Raw genomic sequence first — 20,706 nt, 5'->3', positions numbered from 1 at the left:
GAGCATCGCTAGAAAGCTTGTAATTTTTGGCTGAATTGCAGCATGTCTTTCATGAGCAAACTAATCTCTCACTGAAGAACCAGATATAAAATCAGTTTTGCCTTGGACCAGCAGTGATAAATACCTTTTTTTTCTGAAGATTTGTTCACACTGTTTTTCATTCCTCTCATTTCCAACCAGTAAGCAGGCCTGCGGATGGTCCGCTTGCTCCTGGGCTCTGCGCTCCCATTCACTGGGCTCTTCGGGGAGGCAGAGGAAATGTTGGTGACTGTGTCCTCAGAATCACTGTTCACTCCTACAACAGCAGCTTCCACCTCCTCTAGTTGCTTAGACCTGGAAAGCATCAAGTCCTGTGTGTATGGATGCACACTTGTATATGGATGCATACGCACACAATCACAATAAACTTGACAGACAACATCCCTATCATCTTCCCAAGCATTCTAAAAATTAGTATCACAGTTCACTGAATCTCCTGAGGTTTGGGAACTGTAAAGTGCCAGCAAGATAAAATGTCCTTAGTGTTGCTTTTCAGTACATCTTTTTGATAATGACATTAGTGAGATCTCAGGAGGAACAGAAAAAAATATTCCTCCTACCTCAAACTTTCAACTTTAGAAGCAGGAGCAAGTGAATCTTAATTTAAAAATATGCATTGATCCTTGGAATATAAGAATATTTCTGCAGCTCATCATTACAAAAGAGACATTTTCCATCCCACAAAGGGCAAGATCTCCTTCAGTCTCTACTCCCAGAATCAGGGCTGGCACTACGCAATTAAAGATTGTATGCCAGTAAGAATTTTAACTAGAGAGGCTTTCAGCAATGAAGACAACCTTCCAATATATCCTACAAATCACTCTACATTAAGACTACTTCAGACTAATCAGCATCACTGATTTTTTTTCCTAAAGATCAGAGGGAACTTTGCTTCACTGTTCCAAAGTATTTCTCTCAGGCCTTGAAATGCCTGGACATCTACATTCCTGTACATGACAGCAAACTGAATGAGGTGTCAAAGAAACACAGAGTATCTATTCTCTATTCATTTACATAAAGAGGAAAGAAAAGGAATACAAACATTTTACAATGTATCCCATTGCTACTACAATTATCAACTGAAATAAGTAGATCACTCGAGTGATGACTGTGATGGCCATTCTGTCAATACTCTGAGCTGCGGAGCTCACCTTTAACACATCAGTCCAGGAATTAATAAGGGGGGGACACTGATGGCACCAGGTCAGGTCATTAGATACTATGTTTCAGGAGGTACTGCAGAAGTATGGGGAGAGGATGTCTCAAATTAAAGTCTGTAAGTTGCAATCACACCCAAAATACATACATTTCAGAGCACCATTTGGTCTTTTACTTAAAATATTTATCTTCACAAGGCTAAAATCCTTTAAAAAATAAATGAAAGCTAATACACACTGAAGTGTCAGAAAAGCACTTTTCCTACAAACCAGGAAGTGAAGTCAGCTGAGACTCTCAACACATTAATTAAAATTGTTGCAGCTCTTAAAATTCAGAATATTCTCAGCTTTTTTCTTGCCTTCAATCAAACTAGACAAAAAACAGTCACATACTTTTTATCTCCCAAGGACTTCTTGTGCTTCTGCTGTCTGTGATGTCCAGTCCTGGTGTCCTAACAAGGCAGAACAATTCACATTAGCAGCACCATTTGTTTTCTTTTAGCATGTTTCACTATGCAGCCAAGCACAATCACCTGCACTTTGAGGATGTGCCTACACCACCCTCTGAAAAATAAATCGCTGCTTTCTACAATTAGAAGTGCTTAACCTTTCCAACTACAGCTGAATTGGACTGGAATCAAACCAGGGCTGAGTTCCTCCACACTCCCCATATGAAAGCCAATCGTTCCCCTACAATGGGACGTGATGGAGTGTTCTTTGTCTCCAGTACATTCACCCATATATGTTTTCTGCCTATAGTTTATCACTTGATGACAAATATTTTAGATACTAATTTGCTAGCTTTTACACAGTACTTATTTTTCCTTAATGAAGTATTTCTTCCATTTACCCTGCCAAGAACCTTGTCTCTAGTTTCCTTCATGCCCTCATTTTTATCTCCCTTTATCATACCCCATCAGCTACCCAGATGTTGACTTTATCCATATCACAGAATCCTTTTTCTTATTTAACAAAGATTTTTTTTGTCACTTATCACTTGCTGTGCTCCTATTGAGACATCTAATTTAACACTTCTTTGTAAAAGTATGTGCACAAGTCAGTTGAACAACTCATTTGCTGTAGGCTGCTCCTAGTGCGTGGACAATCACATACCACCACCTTCTTCCAAATACTAATCATGTCTGAATGCCATTCTTGATTAGAAAACTCAGGATAAAAGCAGTAGTTATACAGACTAGAAAATAAAAATCACTGCCCAGAAGAAGTATAAAGAATACCAAAACTGTAACCTAGGGAACAAAGGTAGTATTTTGCCATAAACAGGAACTGGCTAAGAAACTGGAAGAAGCAAAAAAAACCCACAAAAAACCCAACAACAACCAAAACAAAACAAAACACCCTGAAAAGAAAAAAAAAAAAGAAAAAAAAAAAAGAAGAAAAAATAAATGATGGCTAAATTACCTATCTTCTTCATAGAAAAATGTGATGCACACTATCAACAGTGAGAGACACCCCAAGCACTAGTTAAGAAGTTCAGTAGCAGGCACTAATACCAATACATGAATGATTAAACTGTGCCTATGCCCTCCGGCCCTAGAGTCTCCTCATGGAAATGTTAGGGAAGCAGCAGGAGAAAATTCACAACTGCTTGATCAATGACGTCAAATTTTGCCTCCTTGGAAGAAGGAAGTCAATTGGATGTTTGTGTTTGCATTATTTACACCCAAACAGTAGCATCAGCAGCATTGTCTGGGAAATCTCCACATGAGAAATGTGTAGAACCCTCACTGAGAAGCAGCCAGAAAAAATCAGGGCTATGAGGTTACAATGATAAAGACAAATAAACAGGCAGGCGGAGTCTGCTGCAATTCACTGGCTTCATCTACGATTAGAAGAACCAAAATGACAAACATGGCATGTGTATCAAGATTCATGAGGTTTTTATAACTAAAAAATTTTGCATAAGAGTGAAGATTACTAGGAAGAACTTTGGTGGCAGTTAAGGATCTGCAATAAAAAAGGAGAGTGGAAATGATCTGTCAGGCTTTACTTTCTGAGAAGTTAATAACAGCAATTATGAAGGAAACATCTATAGAAACTGGTCTTTAAGTTCTGCGTGTTTTTCCATTTATGCACTTTACATCCTACTTAAAAAACAGAGACCTAATGTATGCAGGAATGCCCAACAGCTGGACAGAAGGAAAACAGAAAAGTCACCTTCCTTGCACAGGTGAGAAAAAGTGAAACAGCAGCCCAGAACCTGAAAAGATGGGGAGTGGTGAATTCTGTCTGCCGGTGGACTGCGGGCCATTCCGGTGAGCTGGAACACCGCTGCTGCTGGAGCTGGAACACCGGCTGGAGACAGCAGCCAGCCTGGTAAGACGGTGCAGAAGCACAGCACCGAAACCCCCCGAGGTGAGGAGCTGGTACGGAATTTGGAGGTGATGAAGGTGCCAGCAGGGACACCGGGCATCCTGCGGGCCCCGGCTGTCCCCGCGAGGAGCGGGAGGGCTCGGGATCCTTTGGGGAACTCCCCGTATTCCCGTTCCTACTCGCACACTCCATCAGCTAGATCCTCCTGAAACGAAGGCATTTCGGACAAAGCGCACCCCCGGCGGCAGCAGCGCCCCGCTCAGTATTCCTGCCCGGCTCCGGGCCGAACCGAACTGGGCCCGGCCCGAGGTGTCAGGGAACGGCCTGGCCTTCGGGCGGAGAGAGACGGCTCCCGCCGCTGCTCCCCGGGAGCCCGGAGCGATTCTGCTCGCTGCCCGCTCAGGGCCGCTCACCGCGCCGGGCCAGGCCGCACAGCCCCGCCGGCGGTCCGGGGAAGCCGGCTCGCTCCCGCGATCCCGACGTCGGAGCCCATCTCGCAGGGACCCGCGGACCACCTAGGCTCTCCAGGACAGCCGCCGGTGGCATCGGTGAAAAGACTGCGAGCACTCACCGAGCCGCCGCCGCCGCCACCACCACCACTACCGCCCCGCATGGTGCCGGTGCCGCCGCCACGTCAGCGCCGCGCCCGCCCGCGCGCTCCCGGCCGCCGCTCGCGGCCGGCCCCTCCGGCGCCTCCAGCCCCGCCGCGCTGTTGCTGTTGTGGCGCGCCCGGGGCCGTGCAGCGCCGGGAGGCCGCAAGGGCCCGCGGAGCGTCCCGGGCGGCAGTGGGGCCACAACCGGGTCCGGGTGCGTCACGTCGGGGCCGCGGTCGCCCCCCGCCCCGGAAGGACAAGTGGGCTCTGGGAATATGGCAGCGGCGGCGGGAGCCCCGGTGTGCGTGCTAGTGCTGGGTATGGCCGGCTCCGGAAAAACCACCTTCGTGCAGGTGAGAGGCTGCGGGAGTCGCGAGGGGCCGCGGGGAGTCGCCGGCTGCCCCCGGGGCTGCCCGTGCCCAGCGGGGCTGACGCCTTCCCGTGTCTCCGCAGCGCCTGGCCGCCCACCTGCACGGGCAGCGCTGCCCTCCGTACGTGATCAACCTGGACCCTGCCGTGCACAGCCTGCCCTTCCCCGCCAACATCGGTGAGTGCTGCGCCTGGCGGGACGGGGGGCCCGGGCCGGAGGAGCCGCCTGGGGTCCGCCAGGAGGGAGCAGGGCCTTCAACAGAGATAGAGCCGGTTCGCGGAGAGTGCTTTTCATGTGTTCCACGGGAGCGAATACGTGAGAGAATACAAGCTGGGCTGCTAGTATTCCCTTAAAACAGCCCAACTTCTAATAAAAGAAGGACTTGGAGACTACTTTTTAAAATTATAGGTCTTTTCTCCAAACAGTGGTTAGTATGGCTATTTTTAGAACCAAAGCCATTCTTCCAATGCATTTATACATTTTTTTTATGTCTTCTGGTGTGATTGGAGGTATTTGGGTTCTGGAGGCTTTTTTTTTTTTTTTTTGGTCAGAAATGAAAGAATTAGCAGTTTTGATTTGGTTCCCTACATACAAATATACTATCAACAGAGAGCTTTAAAGCATGTTAAAAGACACAAATTTTAGAGAAAACGTTTTAGCAGTAGAACAGATCGTAGGTTTAGCTGTTCCAAAGACTGTTCCAGTCCCTAGTTTTGTGACAATCCTGTCTCTTACCCTCTGTGAAGGATGCCAGCCAGCCTTTCCAAAGAATGACAGTGTGGGTGCACAAGTTGTTTCATTGCTGTCAGAGGAATGACTGGAGTGTCTGTTCCAGTGCTGGATCTCTAGTAACACAGACAGACTGGGAGATGTGCTTTGTTAGCTGATGGTGACTAGCTGAGGCTTGGAAAACTGCTTGTATGTCTTTCTCCCGTAGATATCAGGGACACCGTGAAGTACAAAGAAGTCATGAAACAGTATCCTTTTTTTTGTCTATAAATATCATTAATATCTAATGATATTTGCAATTTCAAATTTTTGAAAATAATTTGTTGCGTGAACACTGTGGCGAAGGGGCAGGAAGTGGGGGGGATCGTAGTAATGCAGAGTGTTGCATGAAGATCAAGAGGTTTTGATTGTGTATTTCTTGCATGTGATATTAGGAATGTGTGTTCTACAAGATTTGGCACTTAGATGATTTGCTCCTGTGCTAAAAATTATTTTGCCTAACAGTAAATTTTTACAGGCAATAGGGACTCTGCCCACATAGGTTTTTTTCTTTTTTTTTCAGTTGTTGTTTGAGAGAACTTGTATCTTCTGTTTTTTGTGGTGGTGTTTTTTTTTTCTGGGTTTTTTTTTTTTTTTTTTTTTTTTTTTTTTTTTTTTTTTTTTGTTTGTTTCATTTTGGTTTTTTTTGTTTGTTTGTTTGTTTGGTTTGTTTTTTGTTTTGGTTGGTTGGTTTTATTTTGGTTTTTTGGAAGCCAGCAGCCTTTTCCCCATGTTTTAAGTAGTCTAATTTTATTTGTCATAATCATGACAATGAAAATTCCTACTTGCCTGTAGGCAAGGAATGAAAATTCCTACTTTCCTGTAGTAGATGGAGAAAACTATTTCTCCATTTGGCCATAATCAAAGCACTGTTGTCTCTCTGAATCTCAGAGACATGGGAATGTTTGCTCTTGCTCACAGTGTTGCTGACTGTAGTGCAGCAACATTATGCTAAAGTGGCTGCACTTCCAGAGGGCTGTGGAGGTCCTTGGTCTCTTATGCAATAGGTTGTGCAGATGGAGGCAATACACAGTCTTTGGCTTTGCCTTGCAAGTATGACTCTTAAATTTAATATTTTAGACAAGAATAAAGGTGATGGGGGATAGGAGTCTTGATTTTGGCTGCTGTTTGATTTGAGGTTACCAGCAAAACATCCTAACCATAAGTTTCAAATTAATATGTAATTGTTCTTGTGTAGTTAAAGCACAAATGGCAAGGAGAAGCCACGTAGCCCCTCTCCCTTTTGCCAATTGCACGTGTTTGGGTAAGAGAGTATTTGTTACCCTGCTGAATGACTTATGGACGTGTGTTAATCGTGTATCGGGGCTGTGTCCCTTGATCTCAAGGGATCCAGAGTGCATCTGCAACTCTGTTGTCAGAGTTGACAAAGATGACCTCTGGGGTCTGCGTAACCATCTGCTTTCCTAAATGAAGCATCAGATACGGGCTGGGCCCAAACGGTGGAATAGTGACCTCTCTCAATCTCTTTGCTACAAGATTTGACCAGGTACCAGGTGGTTTCTGTGTGCTGTTCCAGGATGTGTGCTGGCGACAGGGGGTTGGTGTGTGTCCAGTCTTAGGGGGCACTGTGTTTGGTTAGCCGTCTCGTATTTCTGGGGAGTTATTCTCTATACAGAACTACATATTCTACAGTGCTGTCAGAGCACATTAGCTTTCATATGAGAGATTTCAGGCTTTCGGCTTGTTTTAAAGTAAAATGAAGAAGCCACGGGTCCGGAATATCCTTCAGTCTTTGTATAGCACTGTTGTTGCAGCGTTTCCTATAAAATCTTTCATGTGGATGCTCTGGTTTAGGAGTAGGGAAGCTCACTTCTGGAAACCCATTAAATTTTCCTGTGGCTTTTTGATAATTTACAGCCCTCCTAGATCATAGCACTAAATCAGCTCTGAGGTGGGGACTGATGTCAGATATTGAGATGATCTGGCTTTAGTCAGGTACTAATTTCTTTAGCCAGGTACTAGAACACACACAAAATCAAGATTGTCTTTGGCCTGTGCCAGGTCTGAATATTTTTCACCCCTCCTTAGGAGGACATTTTCAGACTCTGAAAAGCATAAAGACTTTAACCTTTTGATCACCTGCAGCTGTGCAGGTTAATGTAGTTTCTGCTATGAAATGAAGATGAAAGTTTCCTGTTGTGAGCCTAAATACAAAATACACTTCTGCTTTTTCAAACAGGTGATGAAGTTTATTGAAAAAAGACAAAATGCATCCAAGTGAGTACATTTTACTGAGTTGTGCTTTTCTGGGATCATTGTGGGAAAATTGCAAAATTCTAAAAAGCTTCTCTGAATGCTTTCTAGTTGTTTTTTTCAACCTTGGTATAAATTTTATGTGGAATAGGGCATAGAATGGATAAACTAAATTTTCTTTACATACATAAAAATAAAGCCTGCTTATTACAGTCCTGCTTTTCCTGTCTTCCATTAGACTATCATTTTCTCTCACACACTGTTCAAATAGGCAGCAATTAACTCTTTTTCTGAGGATTTTGCACTACTAACTATCTGTCAAATTTATGTCTTCAACTCATGAGAGTACATGCTTCTTAGTTACAAAATTCACAAAGGAGATTTTCAGGCATGCCAATAAATCTTATTAGTGTTTGGGACAAGCTTTTCTCATCTGTTACAGAATAATCATGTCATTTGCCATTTTATGCTGGTAATAATCTAGTCAGAACAGGACATTGTGCTTAACTAATTTTCCCTTGTTGTTGTTTTGGGGTAACTTCTTACCAGGTATGTTATTATTGACACACCAGGGCAAATTGAGGTATTTACTTGGTCAGCATCAGGAACCATCATAACTGAGGCCTTGGTAAGTGCTTTTGGCATGACTGGACAGTGAAGCTGTGTGAATGACCTGGCTGTTGAGCAGTGAGTTTCTCATCGAGCTGTCTCTGACTTGGTGTTCCCAGGCCTCCTCTTTCCCTTCGGTTGTTGTCTATGTGATGGACACCTCTCGGAGTACTAACCCTATCACTTTTATGTCCAATATGCTCTATGCCTGCAGGTAAGAAAGGCTGTAAATGCAGCCCATCTGCTTCAATTGCTGTGCCTTTTTGATACTTACTTTTGAAGGTAATCGTGAAATAGTTTGGGTTTAAAGGGACCTTTAAAGGCCATCTAGTCCATGCTCTCTCCGTGGGCTGGGACACCTTCCACTAGACCACGTTGGTCCATCCAGCCTGGCCTTGGACATTTCCAGGGATGGGGAACCACAGCTTCCCTGTGCAGTGTGCTCCAATATCTCTCTACTGTCATCATGAAAAATTTTGTCAGCATGTCCCTTTCAGCTTAAAACCATTATCCCTTGTCCTGTCACTAGAAGCCTTGGTAAAAAGTCACTCTCCATTTTTCTTATAAACCTCTTTGTATACTGAAAAGCTGCAATAAAGCTTCCCTGAAGCCATTTCCAGGCTGAACATTCCCAACTCTCTGGCCTGTCTCCATAGGAGAGTCCTCTAATGGTTTACATGGCCTCCTGTGGGCCCTGCTCCACGTCTTTCTTGTACCCTGGTTTCCAGAGCTGGATGCCGTGCTCCAGGTGGGATGGGAGACTCACCTTCCTCACCCTGCTGCCCATGCTGCTCTTGGTGCAGCCCAGGGTGTCTCATATCCACTTCATCTACTGGCTTGGTTATTCTCTTAGTGATTTTCTCATAGAAAAAGCAGAATAAATTAGGTGTCAATGGACATATGGAGGTAATTGGTCCAAAACTCCCACTGAAAGCATTAAATAATCCATAGACCTTGGTGTGGCAAATGCTGGTTACAACAGATTTAACATTGCCTGTTGCTTATAAATACATTTATCTAAGATGTATCAAGATAGTCTAGTTTAACTTCTGTCTTGTAAAGACATAATTTCTTATTCTGTTTTTTAATGTTATTGATACTTTCAAGAGATTTTTCAAGATTTGTTTTGGGTTCAGCATAGCAAGAAGTTCTTGATTTATTGTATTCTTTCTCATACATGAATTTATCTTTTTTCTTTCATGTTAAATTAGGGACTAAATACCTATAGAACGATCAGCGTAGCTAGAGCTGTCATAATTCATGGTAAATGTTGGTAAAAGGTTTACAATCCTTGTATCAAGGTCAGGAGCTGTATCACTGTAATAGTGTGCAAAATATGTCTTACTGCATGCCGCATTTTCTGACATTAGTTTGAGCAAAAGGTGGTAGCACATATACAGTGAAATGAGTGTGTGAGCTCTTGTGTTGAGGTAGTTTTTCTTTATGGATGTTCTGTGTTATTTGAATTCATTGCTCAGTTCATAATCTCTCAGAACCTGAGGTCTGAGTCAAATGCAAAATGCAAAGGTAATTAAAAACTGGGATCTGAGAGTCATAGAAAATGGTAATCAAAATCAGCTGGTGTGTCAGAGATTTTCTGCATTACAGATGTGTATTTACATCTTGGGGAAGCATATTTTGTTCAACGATTGTAAGCAGGACCTGGGTGAAAATTACATTCTGATTGCTGCAGAGGAAAATAATTTTCTTTTGATGTCAAATGTATTCAGTTTTGCATAAGTCTTGTCTGTCTTATGCTTAACATGCTTTCTATTCTAGTGAGTTTTAAATTAATGTTAAACTTTCATTTTGTGTCTCCCTGCCCAGTATTCTGTACAAGACAAAGCTACCTTTCATCGTAGTTATGAACAAAGTAAGTCAAAGCTCTGATTTCCATTTCCTAGTGGGACATTGTTCTGCTCAGCTTCTTTGGTGTGGTGTCTTTGTTTTATCACAATAATGGGTTTTGCTAGAAAAGAGAGACTGGGAGGGGGCTGTAGGCTGACAACCAAATCTAAAAAGGGCACAAGCATAACCAGGGATGGGCAGTTGCACCCAAAAGAGGACACCAGCACTATGAAGCAGGTTTGGGACCTTAAACCTGGGCTATAGGGACACTTAACCCTGTAAGGTAAGAGGGAGGACATTAGGGAGTCTGCTCTTACACACCCTGTTTCCACATGGCATTTGTCTTTGTTACTGTTTCTACCTAGCAGCAGGCATGACCCACGGTGGCAGTGGGGTAACACCTGCATGTTTCGAGGAAGGAGTCCAACATATACTGTACCAGGCAAAACTCAGCAGAAGGTGTTTGATCCAGTATTTGCTGGGAGGCAGAAGCTAGTCTAGAGATACACATCCACTGCCATGTAGTGCACTCGCAGTCTTAAAGGAGTGCTTTTCAGTTTAACGGCTGTCTCTTCAAACATAATCATTTCAGATATTGAAAGAATCCCGATAGATTTTTGGTGTGAATGCTGCTGCCCATAGACATCATTTGTATCCCCAGCACAGCGGGCTCTCTGCACACACACACACACACACACACACACACACACATTTCCTACAGGCTATGCCTTTACTGTGCCATTTTAGTGTTAGTGTCTGCTGTGCCCCAGCTCCACCCGTCTGCCCAGTGACCCAAACCCTGTTTTGAGACCTGCTTGCTTACTGAGCAGGGTTTTGTATGCTGTTTTCTCTCTAACTCTAGACAGTAATTTTAGAATAAGCTACTAAGTTTTTGGGATTTTTTGCAATAGAAGAAGGCACGAGATAAGGAAATCATTCTCTCTTAAGAAAATACACCTTTTGAAAGGCTAAAAGTGGGACTTGATCGTTAGGAAAGGTAGGCCTGACGCTTAGGATTCATAACTTCAAACCTCATTTTCATTTAATGTTTGCTTTTGCTAAAGAGTAAAGGCAACAGCATTTTAAGAATTGTTAACAAAATGTAATTAAATTTAATTTTTTAAAATTGATTCTTGATCAGAATGGAAGAATCCTGGGCAGCTTATAGATGTGCAATGACAAACAGATTTTTGAATTTTAAAATTTGCAGAGGGGAAAAAAAGCAATTTGTAGAGGTGATTTTATTTTATTTATAGAATTTGAAGTACTCAGGCTTTGGCCCTTGGTGTATTCAGTTCTGTCCCAAATCTTGTGAGTAGTGCTAGGCAATACTTCATCTTTCTCCTTCCCATTGGTGCATGGAAATGAAACATACCAGTTTTAGGCACCTCATACTGTGCAGGGTGTGGATATGCCTGTGGTAAGATGTTGATGAAGCTTTTCAATAGACTGTTTGCATATGAACCCACGTAAAATTGTGGAACCATCTCACCTGTTTGTGTCCACTGTCGTGCACTGAGTTTGGGTTGTAACCTCCTTGGGTTGGAGCACAGCTGACTCTTACAGAGACCCCATCCTTGGGCTGCTGCCCAGCGTGGAAGTGGCACCTGCTCCCCCAGCTCCCAGGCAATCAGAAAAGCTTGGGATTTCAGTGGGGACTGCTCTTGCCTGGCCTCAATCATACAATCTGCTATTTACACTGTAAACTTTACTGTACAGTGCACAGCGTTTGAATGCTCCTTTGCAGTAAGTCGTAGAAGGCTTTAGACCTGAGATTGTTCCCTTAAACAGTCAGGGCCTTCTTAAACCTGAGCAGTTGTTTGTCTTCTTTCCAGGTTTTCGTGTAGTTGATTTAGATAAAAACAGAACTTGCAAAACTTCAGACCAGGGCTGAGTATTATTAAAAGATTAACATTTTGAAAATAAGCTTAACATGGATTTTTTTTTTTTTTTCTACTTAACAGCCTATGGCTAAGATTATTACTGCTGAATATTTTCTCTTCTCCTTCCAGACTGACATAATCGACCACAGTTTCGCAGTGGAATGGATGCAGGACTTTGAGACTTTTCAGGATGCTCTGAATCAAGAGACCTCCTATGTCAGTAACCTGACTCGTTCCATGAGTTTAGTGTTGGATGAATTTTACAGTTCACTGAAGGTAGGAATCTTGTTTTTGTTTATTACCTCTCATGAAAGCCTGGAGAAGAGAAAGCTCAAGAGTAATGTTTTTGATTTAGGGTGGGAATAGAGTGTAAGGAAGGCAAAAGGCAGACTGTTCACTGGTGCTCGGGGAAAGGAAAAGAGGCAATAGACACAAAGTGAAATACAGGAAACTATGTTTAAGCAGAAGAGGAAAAAAAATTACTTCATTTTTACTGATTGATCGCTGGAACAGATGGTCCAGAGAAATTCTGAAGTCTCCACCCTTGGAGACAGACCAAGTTGTGAGCAACCTGTTCTAGTTAATTCTGCTTTTTGGGCAGAGAAGTTGGACTAGATGATCTCCAGAGGTATCACCCAATCCTAACCATTCTGTTCTTCTGTAAAGGGTCTTTGCACTGCCCTTTTGAACTGTAGTCTGTTGATGAGCCATGTTGAGGATTTGCTAATTTGAACACAGTAACTTCAGTTACTTGTCACGCTGAGTGGCAACCCTGAATAATTCAATGTTGTGATTAATCATGAGAAGAAAGCAAAGATAGGCTGGTAAGAGGCAGCATTCTTTGTTGCAGCATTTCCTGTCTGAGGTAATTTTCCTTGTTCAGAAAGTGTCTAGTACAGTTGTGCAATTTAGCACACAGGAAGACTGGAAAGAATCTCAAACCCAAACAAACACCCTCTCCCCCTTGCCCCCCCCCATATTTGCTTGGGCAAGAAGAAGTTGGGGTTTTTTTTCCTCACTTAACTGGGTTTTGAGAAGACAAAGTAATCCAGTTCCTCAGGAAACCTGTGCATCAGAGGCTGTTACTGTTCCCATAGTCTGTGCAAAAGGTTTCAGCTAATTGTGTTTGTCATTAGCTTTTACTAAAGAAAAAGCAAGCTTTCTTGGCTTTATGGGTATTAAAAGAAAGACAATGAAAATAAGTGATTCCATTCAGATAGATAATGATAATGTAGCCAGATGTAATGTAGGTGTTCTATGTGGAGCAATATACAGAATTTCAGAAGGGATTGTAGTGGTGCCATATACAGAACTAAAGTACTTCCTGTTCTTTATTTGTGAATTAGGTCATATTTCTGTGCATGTCAGAATGCTGGACTGGAGAGCAGGTCATGTGATGATTGTAACATAGACTGCAGCTTGTACTTCAATGCAGGGAAAGTATAAATATTAATATATGTCAGCATATAGTAGTACTTAAAATCCTTTGGAAAGCTGTCTCATGTTTGCTGTATTAATGACCAAGTGCAAGGCTGTATTGCAAAAAGTCTTCCATTTGTTAATGAGTAGCTGAGACTGTCTTGCTTTCGAAAAAGAGGAAGAAATTTTGTTAGAAGATTATTGACTCTGGCTAGCAATAGTGCTAATAACATGTATTTTTAGGTAATTGATTTAACACAGACAGAACAAATGGCCAGAGGTGTAATGGTAGACAAGTCCAAGTTAGGAAGGATCTGTGCATGTTGAATGTATTGCTGCAGTAACTGATTGAATTGTCCACCACTTGCTGTTCTGGGGTTGGACTGCGTGGCCAAGTGTGATGTGGCTAAATACAGAGTATTAGATATAATTTCAGAGCCAGAAGGTCAGTTGTTGTCTATTTTGCTAATTCTAGTACACTGATACATACTAACTACTTATAACCCTAGGTGCAGATTAGATTACTAACAGTAAACAAGTAAGTGACAGAAAGACCTGACTTTCTCTTGAAATGCCCAACTCTTTAAAAAAACCAAACCCCCTTCCCCAAAGAAACACCCCCCAAAAATACTGCAACAATTCACCAAACAGAAAACCAGCAACACCCAAAAGACAGAGGTAACAAACATGAACAGCAAGTGGACAAATAGTTTGAAAGCAGGATGGATACAAGCAGAAGTGGTACTGCACATTCTTGTGCCACTGTGCTATCGTTAGGTTTAGACTAGTAATTATTTGTTCCTTTTTTTAGATTTTGTTAGAGACTGGTTCAGTTACTCTGCAGTTGTAGTGTGTGGTTTCTTTTGCAGGTGGTTGGTGTTTCTGCGGTGCTCGGCACAGGACTGGATGAGTTTTTTATCCAGCTTTCTAAAGCTGTAGATGAATACGAGAGGTAAGGTGATAGTCAGCCCAGTGAACACTTCCTGAAGGTACTGATTTGTAACTCCTTTGATTTGAAGGACTCTACACCTTCCTTAGCCTAGATAGTTTAGGGTTTCTAATAAACTTCAAGCATCAGCATAAAAAGTGGCAGTGTAAAGGAACTATTCAGAGGTGAATTTTTGTGTTCACTGTTCAGTGAAAAAGCAATAGCTATCTGTGCCATTAAATATGTGAGGGAATATTTTTTTCTCTAATTCTGTATGGCAGTCAAGGTTTGAATGCTTGCCGTTTCAGTGAAGTATGTTCACTTATTTTGCATCCATTGGTTTCAGAATCCAAATCTGGGTAAAAAGTACTGTTAGTCCTTCTGAAATGTCTCTCAAACATGAAAGCCTTGAGAAAACTTTTTATGGGGTAGAAGGAAGCCTTGAGATGATCCTTACTTAACATAAATCATGCGTTGATTCAGACTGAATGCACTCTATCTTTTCAGAGAGTATCGTCCAGAATATGAACGCCTGCGAAAAACACTAGTAAGTGTTCTTGGCTGTTGTACACCTGGATAATGTATCTTGAGGTTGCTTTTATGCACACAATTGCCTTTCTGTTGAGAGGGTCTAACATTTCATTTACTAGTCATACTCAGTATGGAAAAACTCCTGTCCTGAAGAAGTCTGCTATCTGCTTTTTTTTTCCTAGATGTAGTGGAGCATATCTTTACAAGAATAAAGATGTTTTATAAAACACATATTGTTTGCTGCATTAGTGCTAGTATTTAAACTAATTGTGAGAAATTGGTTGGGAAATAGTTTTGTATCTTCCATTCAGAAGGATGGAGAATTCTTGAAAATAAATTCTCGAGTGATTTGTCGAGGGTATCCTTGTACTTCCTGTATCAGTGAAGTGTACTGGTTTGAACAGTAACAGAGATTCATTTGCAGTGCCAAAATCAGTAGCTCTGCTCACCTTGAGTCCTGGCTGTCCAAAAGACAGTTCTCTGCAGGCACAGCTGCACTGAGTTTGGCTTCCTGATGCTTCTGAAAATGTTCTAGAAGTCTCCCATACTGGAGGTTGCTGTCTGTCTTTGGTCAAAAGTTCTGTGTAACCTTAGTTGTAATGTGAGATCTGCTGAGTGACTTGCACTCTGGCTGGGGGACAGACTGCTGGGTTTGGGTGAGGTTACTTTTCTACTGATATTTTAAATGTTCTCAGAATCCACATGTAACTCTTTATCTACAGGAGGAAGCTCAAGAGAAACAGAAGAGAGAGCAGCTGGAACACTTGTGGAAGGACATGGGCAGTGTGTGTGTGCAGGGCAGCACACTGGCAGGTACCTCTCCAGGAAGATCAAGTTCACTGCAGAAGTTTTCTGAAGAGTTTGTGTCGAGAAGTGCTTCTCTGTTCCCACAGCAAAAGTGTGAAAGCAGCTCCATGTTAGAGGAGTGGGGCTTTAGTTCCTGTGGAATTGGCCACACTTAGCTCTTCCTCTGTCAGTCACAGGCGTTCAGGAAACCCTGCTGTGCGGCTAAAGCAGCAGACATAGTAAAAATAATGAGGTACTTTAGAAAAGGTGAAACAGATTAGAATATGGGAGAGCTGTGCTGTTGGCTGCACTGTTCCTTAGAGGTATGTGCTGATAAAAGTCTGTCTTGTGTCTTTGGGATCCACTTCTGTCCTTTCAGAGCAGGTGTTAATTGTTGTGTTTATGTGCAGATAAAAGTTGTCAGTGTTAACAATACCTTACCTTTAGCAAGCTGGTTTGTGTACAACTATTTCTTTTCCCTTCAAGGGCCTGATGATGCTTCTGCAATGGGTCCCTCTGGGCTAATCCTTACGCGAGGATCTCTCAATGAAGAGGAAGAAGAGAGAGAGAGTGATACTGACGACATTGACCATGAAGGTAAGGGAATGAGGCCTGAAAGTGCCCATCTAGTCAGAAAATCCCCTCTGTATTTCATTACCTGGCTGGACTGTAAAGAGAGCCTAGAAAACAAGCAAACACTCAGTCACCTAAATACATGTGTCAGAATCCATAGCAGAAGCCCAGCTGCAATCTTTGGTCACTGCTATCGCTCTCCAACCTCTGTGAGAGTTCAATTGTAAGTTTTCTATGTAAGTAATTAATAGGTGTATAAGACACATAAATCAGAGAACTCGTTAGGCTTGAGGCACGCGGTGACCTCTGAACCTGATTGATGCCCAGCTGTTTTATCATCTCCTTACAGTTTCTGCCCCTGGCTGTGGCTTTTGCTGTGACTGTGGTCTTGGAGCAATCTTCTAAGTTCCTGGAGGGTGATTTTTTTTCTTCTGTAGCTCACAGACTTAATCTTCATTCTTTTCCTGTTCCTTTGGTGTTTCGGATCACTTCTTTCCTTTGCCCTGTAATGTAGTTGAAGATCCAACGGATGATTTATGTTGTTCTGACTATCCTGACTCTAGCTTTTGTCAGTAACAGAGGTAGAATAGTGCTGAACTGTCTTTCTTCCCCCAGTGACTGAGGAGAGTCATGAAGAACCAGCCTTCAGAAACTTCATGCAAGATGTGCGGATGAAATGCCAGAGAAAAAGCAACCTGAATGAATGAGACCTTCACAGATGGAACATTTGGAAGGAACAGCATAAAGAAACTTGCATGAAACCGTGCATGAAGACTTTTTATTTGTGAACTGCTTCCTCTGATAGATTTTTATTTCTCTTTCTGCAGTAACTGTTGGTCATGTGAGTTAAAGATCTTGGAGCCAACTGACTGCACAGTTTGCCATCTGCCACCGTAGCTTCCTGAAGCTGAGGGAATCAGATAGCAGTTTCTTTTCCTCCAGATTCTTCAGATCTGTCTGTTGAGAGCTTAGATTTTGAGCTCTGGCAGCATTAGTATCTGCAGCTCTGACTGGTCCCCAGAAACGTGTTCATTCATGTGTGCAGCCAGGTGTCTGCTGCAGCCAGGGCACAAGTGATGCTGTACTGAACTTTATCAATCTACTTACTGTTTGATGGTTTGGTTTGTATTAAATATATTTTATGTACTAACAAATGCATGATAATAACAGAAGGAAATTTAATTTTAAGCACTATTCTAAAGTGAGACTTTTTTCCCTGCGCTTGCAGCCCATCTGTATGGATGTGCAGCAAATGCATCTTAATTACATTATACAGACATGGTACAGATGCCTCCCAGGAAAATCCTGAGCAAAGAAAGTTCCCAGGAGGGAAAGTAATAAAAAGTCTCTAGCTTGATTTGGCTGAGAACAGAAATGCACATGGTATATACTGGCTGCATATATCCCTAGGTTACTTAAAGCAGAGGCATTTCCATAGATGAGTGCTTACCTGGAATACAGAGAAGCACTTAGAGACTGGCTAATACTTATTTTTGTGGTAGGCACCACAGACACAGATGTTCACTTGCAGTTTAGCAGTTTGGACCCTGAATCTTTGGGGTTTTCTCCTCCACAGAAAGGGGTGGCCTCACTGGGTAGGTTTCCAAGTGGAAGTCTGGCACAGGTTAGCTAGCACCAATCCCAAATCGCTAGTGTGGAATACCACTCTGCTTTAATTTATAAATCACTACTTCTCTTAGTGGATAAACCCTTCAAGTGTACTTCAGTTTCACAAAGTTCCAAACTGTGGCCATCAAGATTTTACAGCACTATGTCTGTGGTGGAGTTCTGTGTATGGTCCTGTGGGAATGTTCACAAAGAACCATGCTGACCTAAGCTGTGACTGTAGCCCAAGGGGCAACCTTGTCCCAACACGTCTGGCTGTGCTCAGTGAGTCCTGACTGTTCCCATGCTGACCCATAACTGGTTCCTCTGCCTGCTGCCTTGGGGAGTATCTCTAAGGTGCCACAAAGAGAGGAGCTTCTTATGGGCACAGTGTCCTGGGATTCGGGGGAAAAGAAGGGGTTTTCAGTCTTTAGCACCTCACGCTTATTCAGAATTGATAGCAAACAGCTCCAGCCTCAGGAGGACACAGTCAGTCACATTTTACAGATCTTGGTCTCACCTTGACCTTGCCAAGGGACAGTCTGGCAGGGAGAGGGAAGGAAACAGGTCTGGACGGACAGCCTGCTCCCAGAAAATCATCCTAACCCTTACAGGACTAAATAGAGCTGTAAGAACTTCCCAAAATATTCATTTCCCTGTAGACTGAGGGCACAGAGTGTCACTAAGTTGAAGCACAGGCTGGACCTGCCATGAACAGGCTATGTAAATATAGAAAGTAAGAGCTACTCAGATAATTCCATACAACATTCCAAAATCTGGCTCCTGGGATATGATCATCTCTGGTTTTTTTTTTAGTAATGTCAATTTTAAGTTTTCTTCCCAGGTTTTTGTCTTTCCCTTGGATTCTTTTAACTGTTGTTTCAATTTGCCATTTTGGTATCATAGAGACAATTTTACAATACAATTCAATTCCTTTCCTTTATTTCATTTCTCAAATTACCATTTTATCATCTGTTCCCTCCATTGCCATGCAGATTTTAAACATAGTGCCAGCACATTATAAATAATACTTTCTCCTGTTTTATCTTTCAGCAATTCCCATTTTTCATCTATTTTCTCCTACATTTTTTTCCCACTCCTACCAGTTATCTACCGGCCAAGGATCATCAGTTTCAATATGAAAACTGTGCCTTTGCAGGTAATCTGCTGAGCCTTTTGTCTGTTTCTCTAAATTGTTTGCCATCCTGTCTTCAACTATGCCAAAAATGAAACAAGCGGAAGCTTCAGGCAAGCCCTGCCTTAACCTCAGATTTTTGGCAACAGCTTAAATTTAAGAAAGCACTCTGGCCTGCAAGTTCTAAGGATGGCAAATCAGGTCAATTTATAAAATCAGTTATTTATTGTTTGTCTGTTATCTCCTGGAGATAACAGATGAAAGGTCTTTACTGCACAGTAAAAACAAGAGCTACTAGTAGATTACATAAAGTGCATTATATCAAGCTACCTATTTTAAAGCTAGCAAAAGAAAAGGGTATTGATTAGGAGCCAAATGGAACTTAGCACCAAATGACAATGGTGTACCCAGAGTCCTTTCACTCACTCTCCAGAGGAGGAACCACAAAGAAGGCTCCCTGCTCTGGAGAGAAACTCCACATATTTACAGGGAATGAGCAGAAGATTTCTCCTTTGGGAAAGTTTGGGTGTAACTTTTGTAGCTTTTATGTAAAGTGAGGTGCCTGTCAGTGAGAAATCCAGCTTATCTTTCCAGGTCTCACTCCCACAGTAAGGTGTTCATTGTCAGCCTGGAGTGTTGATCCCATGGCACCAAACCAAGTTGCTATGAGACAGCTTGTCCTGTTTGAGTTATTTCACCAGTTAATAAGCAGCAGATGAGCTCTCCTGGGGGCGAGATGTCCTGCTCCAGGTATGTCTGTGTGGCACAGAGCTCTGCCCTTCCCAAGCAATCCGTGCAGTACCGGGCTAGGCATGTCGCTGGCCACAGCGGGCAGTGCCAGCCTGGTGTCGGCACCGTTCCCAGCCTTGGCTCACGCCTCCATGGGAGTGTGGCAGTGCCTGCAGAGGTGGGATACTGCTCCAGGTGGGATGGCAGCTCCTTCCCACCTGTCAGTCAGCACCATCAGGATTTAAATACCACTGCCTTGACCTTTCATTATGCTCACCTTATTGACCACATAAGAAAACCCAGCAAACCCCAAGAAATTCCTGTATGACAGAAGGTCAGATTTAGTGTGGTGGTATAAACTTCTTGTTTGGACACCACAGATACTTGTCCACAGGTTCCTACACGCCTTGTTCCACCACCACCACCAGTCCTCAGTGATCTCCAGTCCCCTGGAACAGCTGCCCCAGCCCCAGTCTGTGCCAGCAGCAGCCACAACGTGGCTGAGCAGAGGCATTGGGCCGGACAGGTCAGAACCCTCCCTTGGCTGCTTGCACCTGAGTAAGACCCAGCTACAAACTGAACTCTGGATATAGCCTCAAAATGTTCTAGAATCAGACCTTCAGAATGGCTCCAAAGGGCAACAGCTCCAGTGGCAGCTCTGTAATGGACAAGTCCTTGTCCCAGCCCTGGTTCACTGACACACACACAATAAATCAACAGTAACATCAGCCTTGCTTGCAGAATTCCTAACCCAAACCCTTGCCTTTCCTGCCTGCAGCTGAGGGAAATTTGACATAATATTAACAAATAACCTTTGCTGAGAGCAGTCACCACCCCAATCCTTCAGGCTTTGCAAGATTTTGTAGTGAAGGGGCCGAAATTCAAATCCTAAATTTAACTTTCTAACAAGTTCAGTTAGAAAGATACTGAACAGTAAATCATACAGATTTAAAAGTCTGCACAGGGATTACAGCATAACTAACATTAAGCTGTTTTAGCTGCCGAGAACCTAAACTGTACTTTCCAAGGTTTCAGACCCTGTGACTGTAAGTTGCCACCTCTGTCCTTCATGTCCTTTTCCCCATAAGAAGTTGGAGAGCTGCTCCCAGTTTGCTTTTTAGAATCAGCTTCGAAATATCAACAAAATAAAATATTTCTGACTGTGGCGAATAGCCTGAAGAAGAA

General features: G+C 42.8%; 2 protein-coding genes across 4 annotated transcripts in view; one reads left to right on the top strand and one right to left on the bottom strand.

The window, feature by feature from the left end:
* ZNF512 (zinc finger protein 512) overlaps positions 1–4,223 on the bottom strand; it is a 20,732-nt gene extending 16,509 nt beyond the window's left edge. For 2 of the 3 annotated variants that reach the window (XM_054002071.1, XM_054002073.1), the window contains exons 1-3: positions 4,102–4,223; positions 1,590–1,648; positions 125–333 (exon numbers count right to left, since the gene is read on the bottom strand). In XM_054002071.1, coding sequence (XP_053858046.1) covers positions 125–333; positions 1,590–1,648; positions 4,102–4,143 — 310 coding nt within the window. In that variant the 5' untranslated portion in view covers positions 4,144–4,223. Of the gene's footprint in view, positions 1–124; positions 334–1,585; positions 1,649–4,101 lie in introns of those variants that run through there. The other variant, XM_054002072.1, reaches the window with a different exon arrangement.
* Positions 4,221–20,706, top strand: GPN1 (GPN-loop GTPase 1). The gene is made up of 14 exons (XM_054002074.1): positions 4,221–4,476; positions 4,577–4,670; positions 5,431–5,470; positions 6,702–6,768; positions 7,462–7,499; positions 8,025–8,103; positions 8,204–8,298; positions 9,912–9,957; positions 11,945–12,091; positions 14,104–14,186; positions 14,670–14,709; positions 15,416–15,506; positions 15,966–16,076; positions 16,668–20,706. The coding sequence occupies exons 1-14, from the start codon at positions 4,399–4,401 to the stop codon at positions 16,757–16,759; spliced, it is 1,101 nt and encodes a 366-aa protein (XP_053858049.1). The 5' UTR covers positions 4,221–4,398; the 3' UTR covers positions 16,760–20,706.

This window comes from Vidua macroura, chromosome 35 (genome assembly GCF_024509145.1).
Source record: "Vidua macroura isolate BioBank_ID:100142 chromosome 35, ASM2450914v1, whole genome shotgun sequence".
NCBI classification, from domain to species: domain Eukaryota; kingdom Metazoa; phylum Chordata; class Aves; order Passeriformes; family Viduidae; genus Vidua; species Vidua macroura.
The sequence above is the reverse complement of the archived record's forward strand: the minus strand, read 5'-3'. Positions and strand labels throughout refer to the sequence as shown.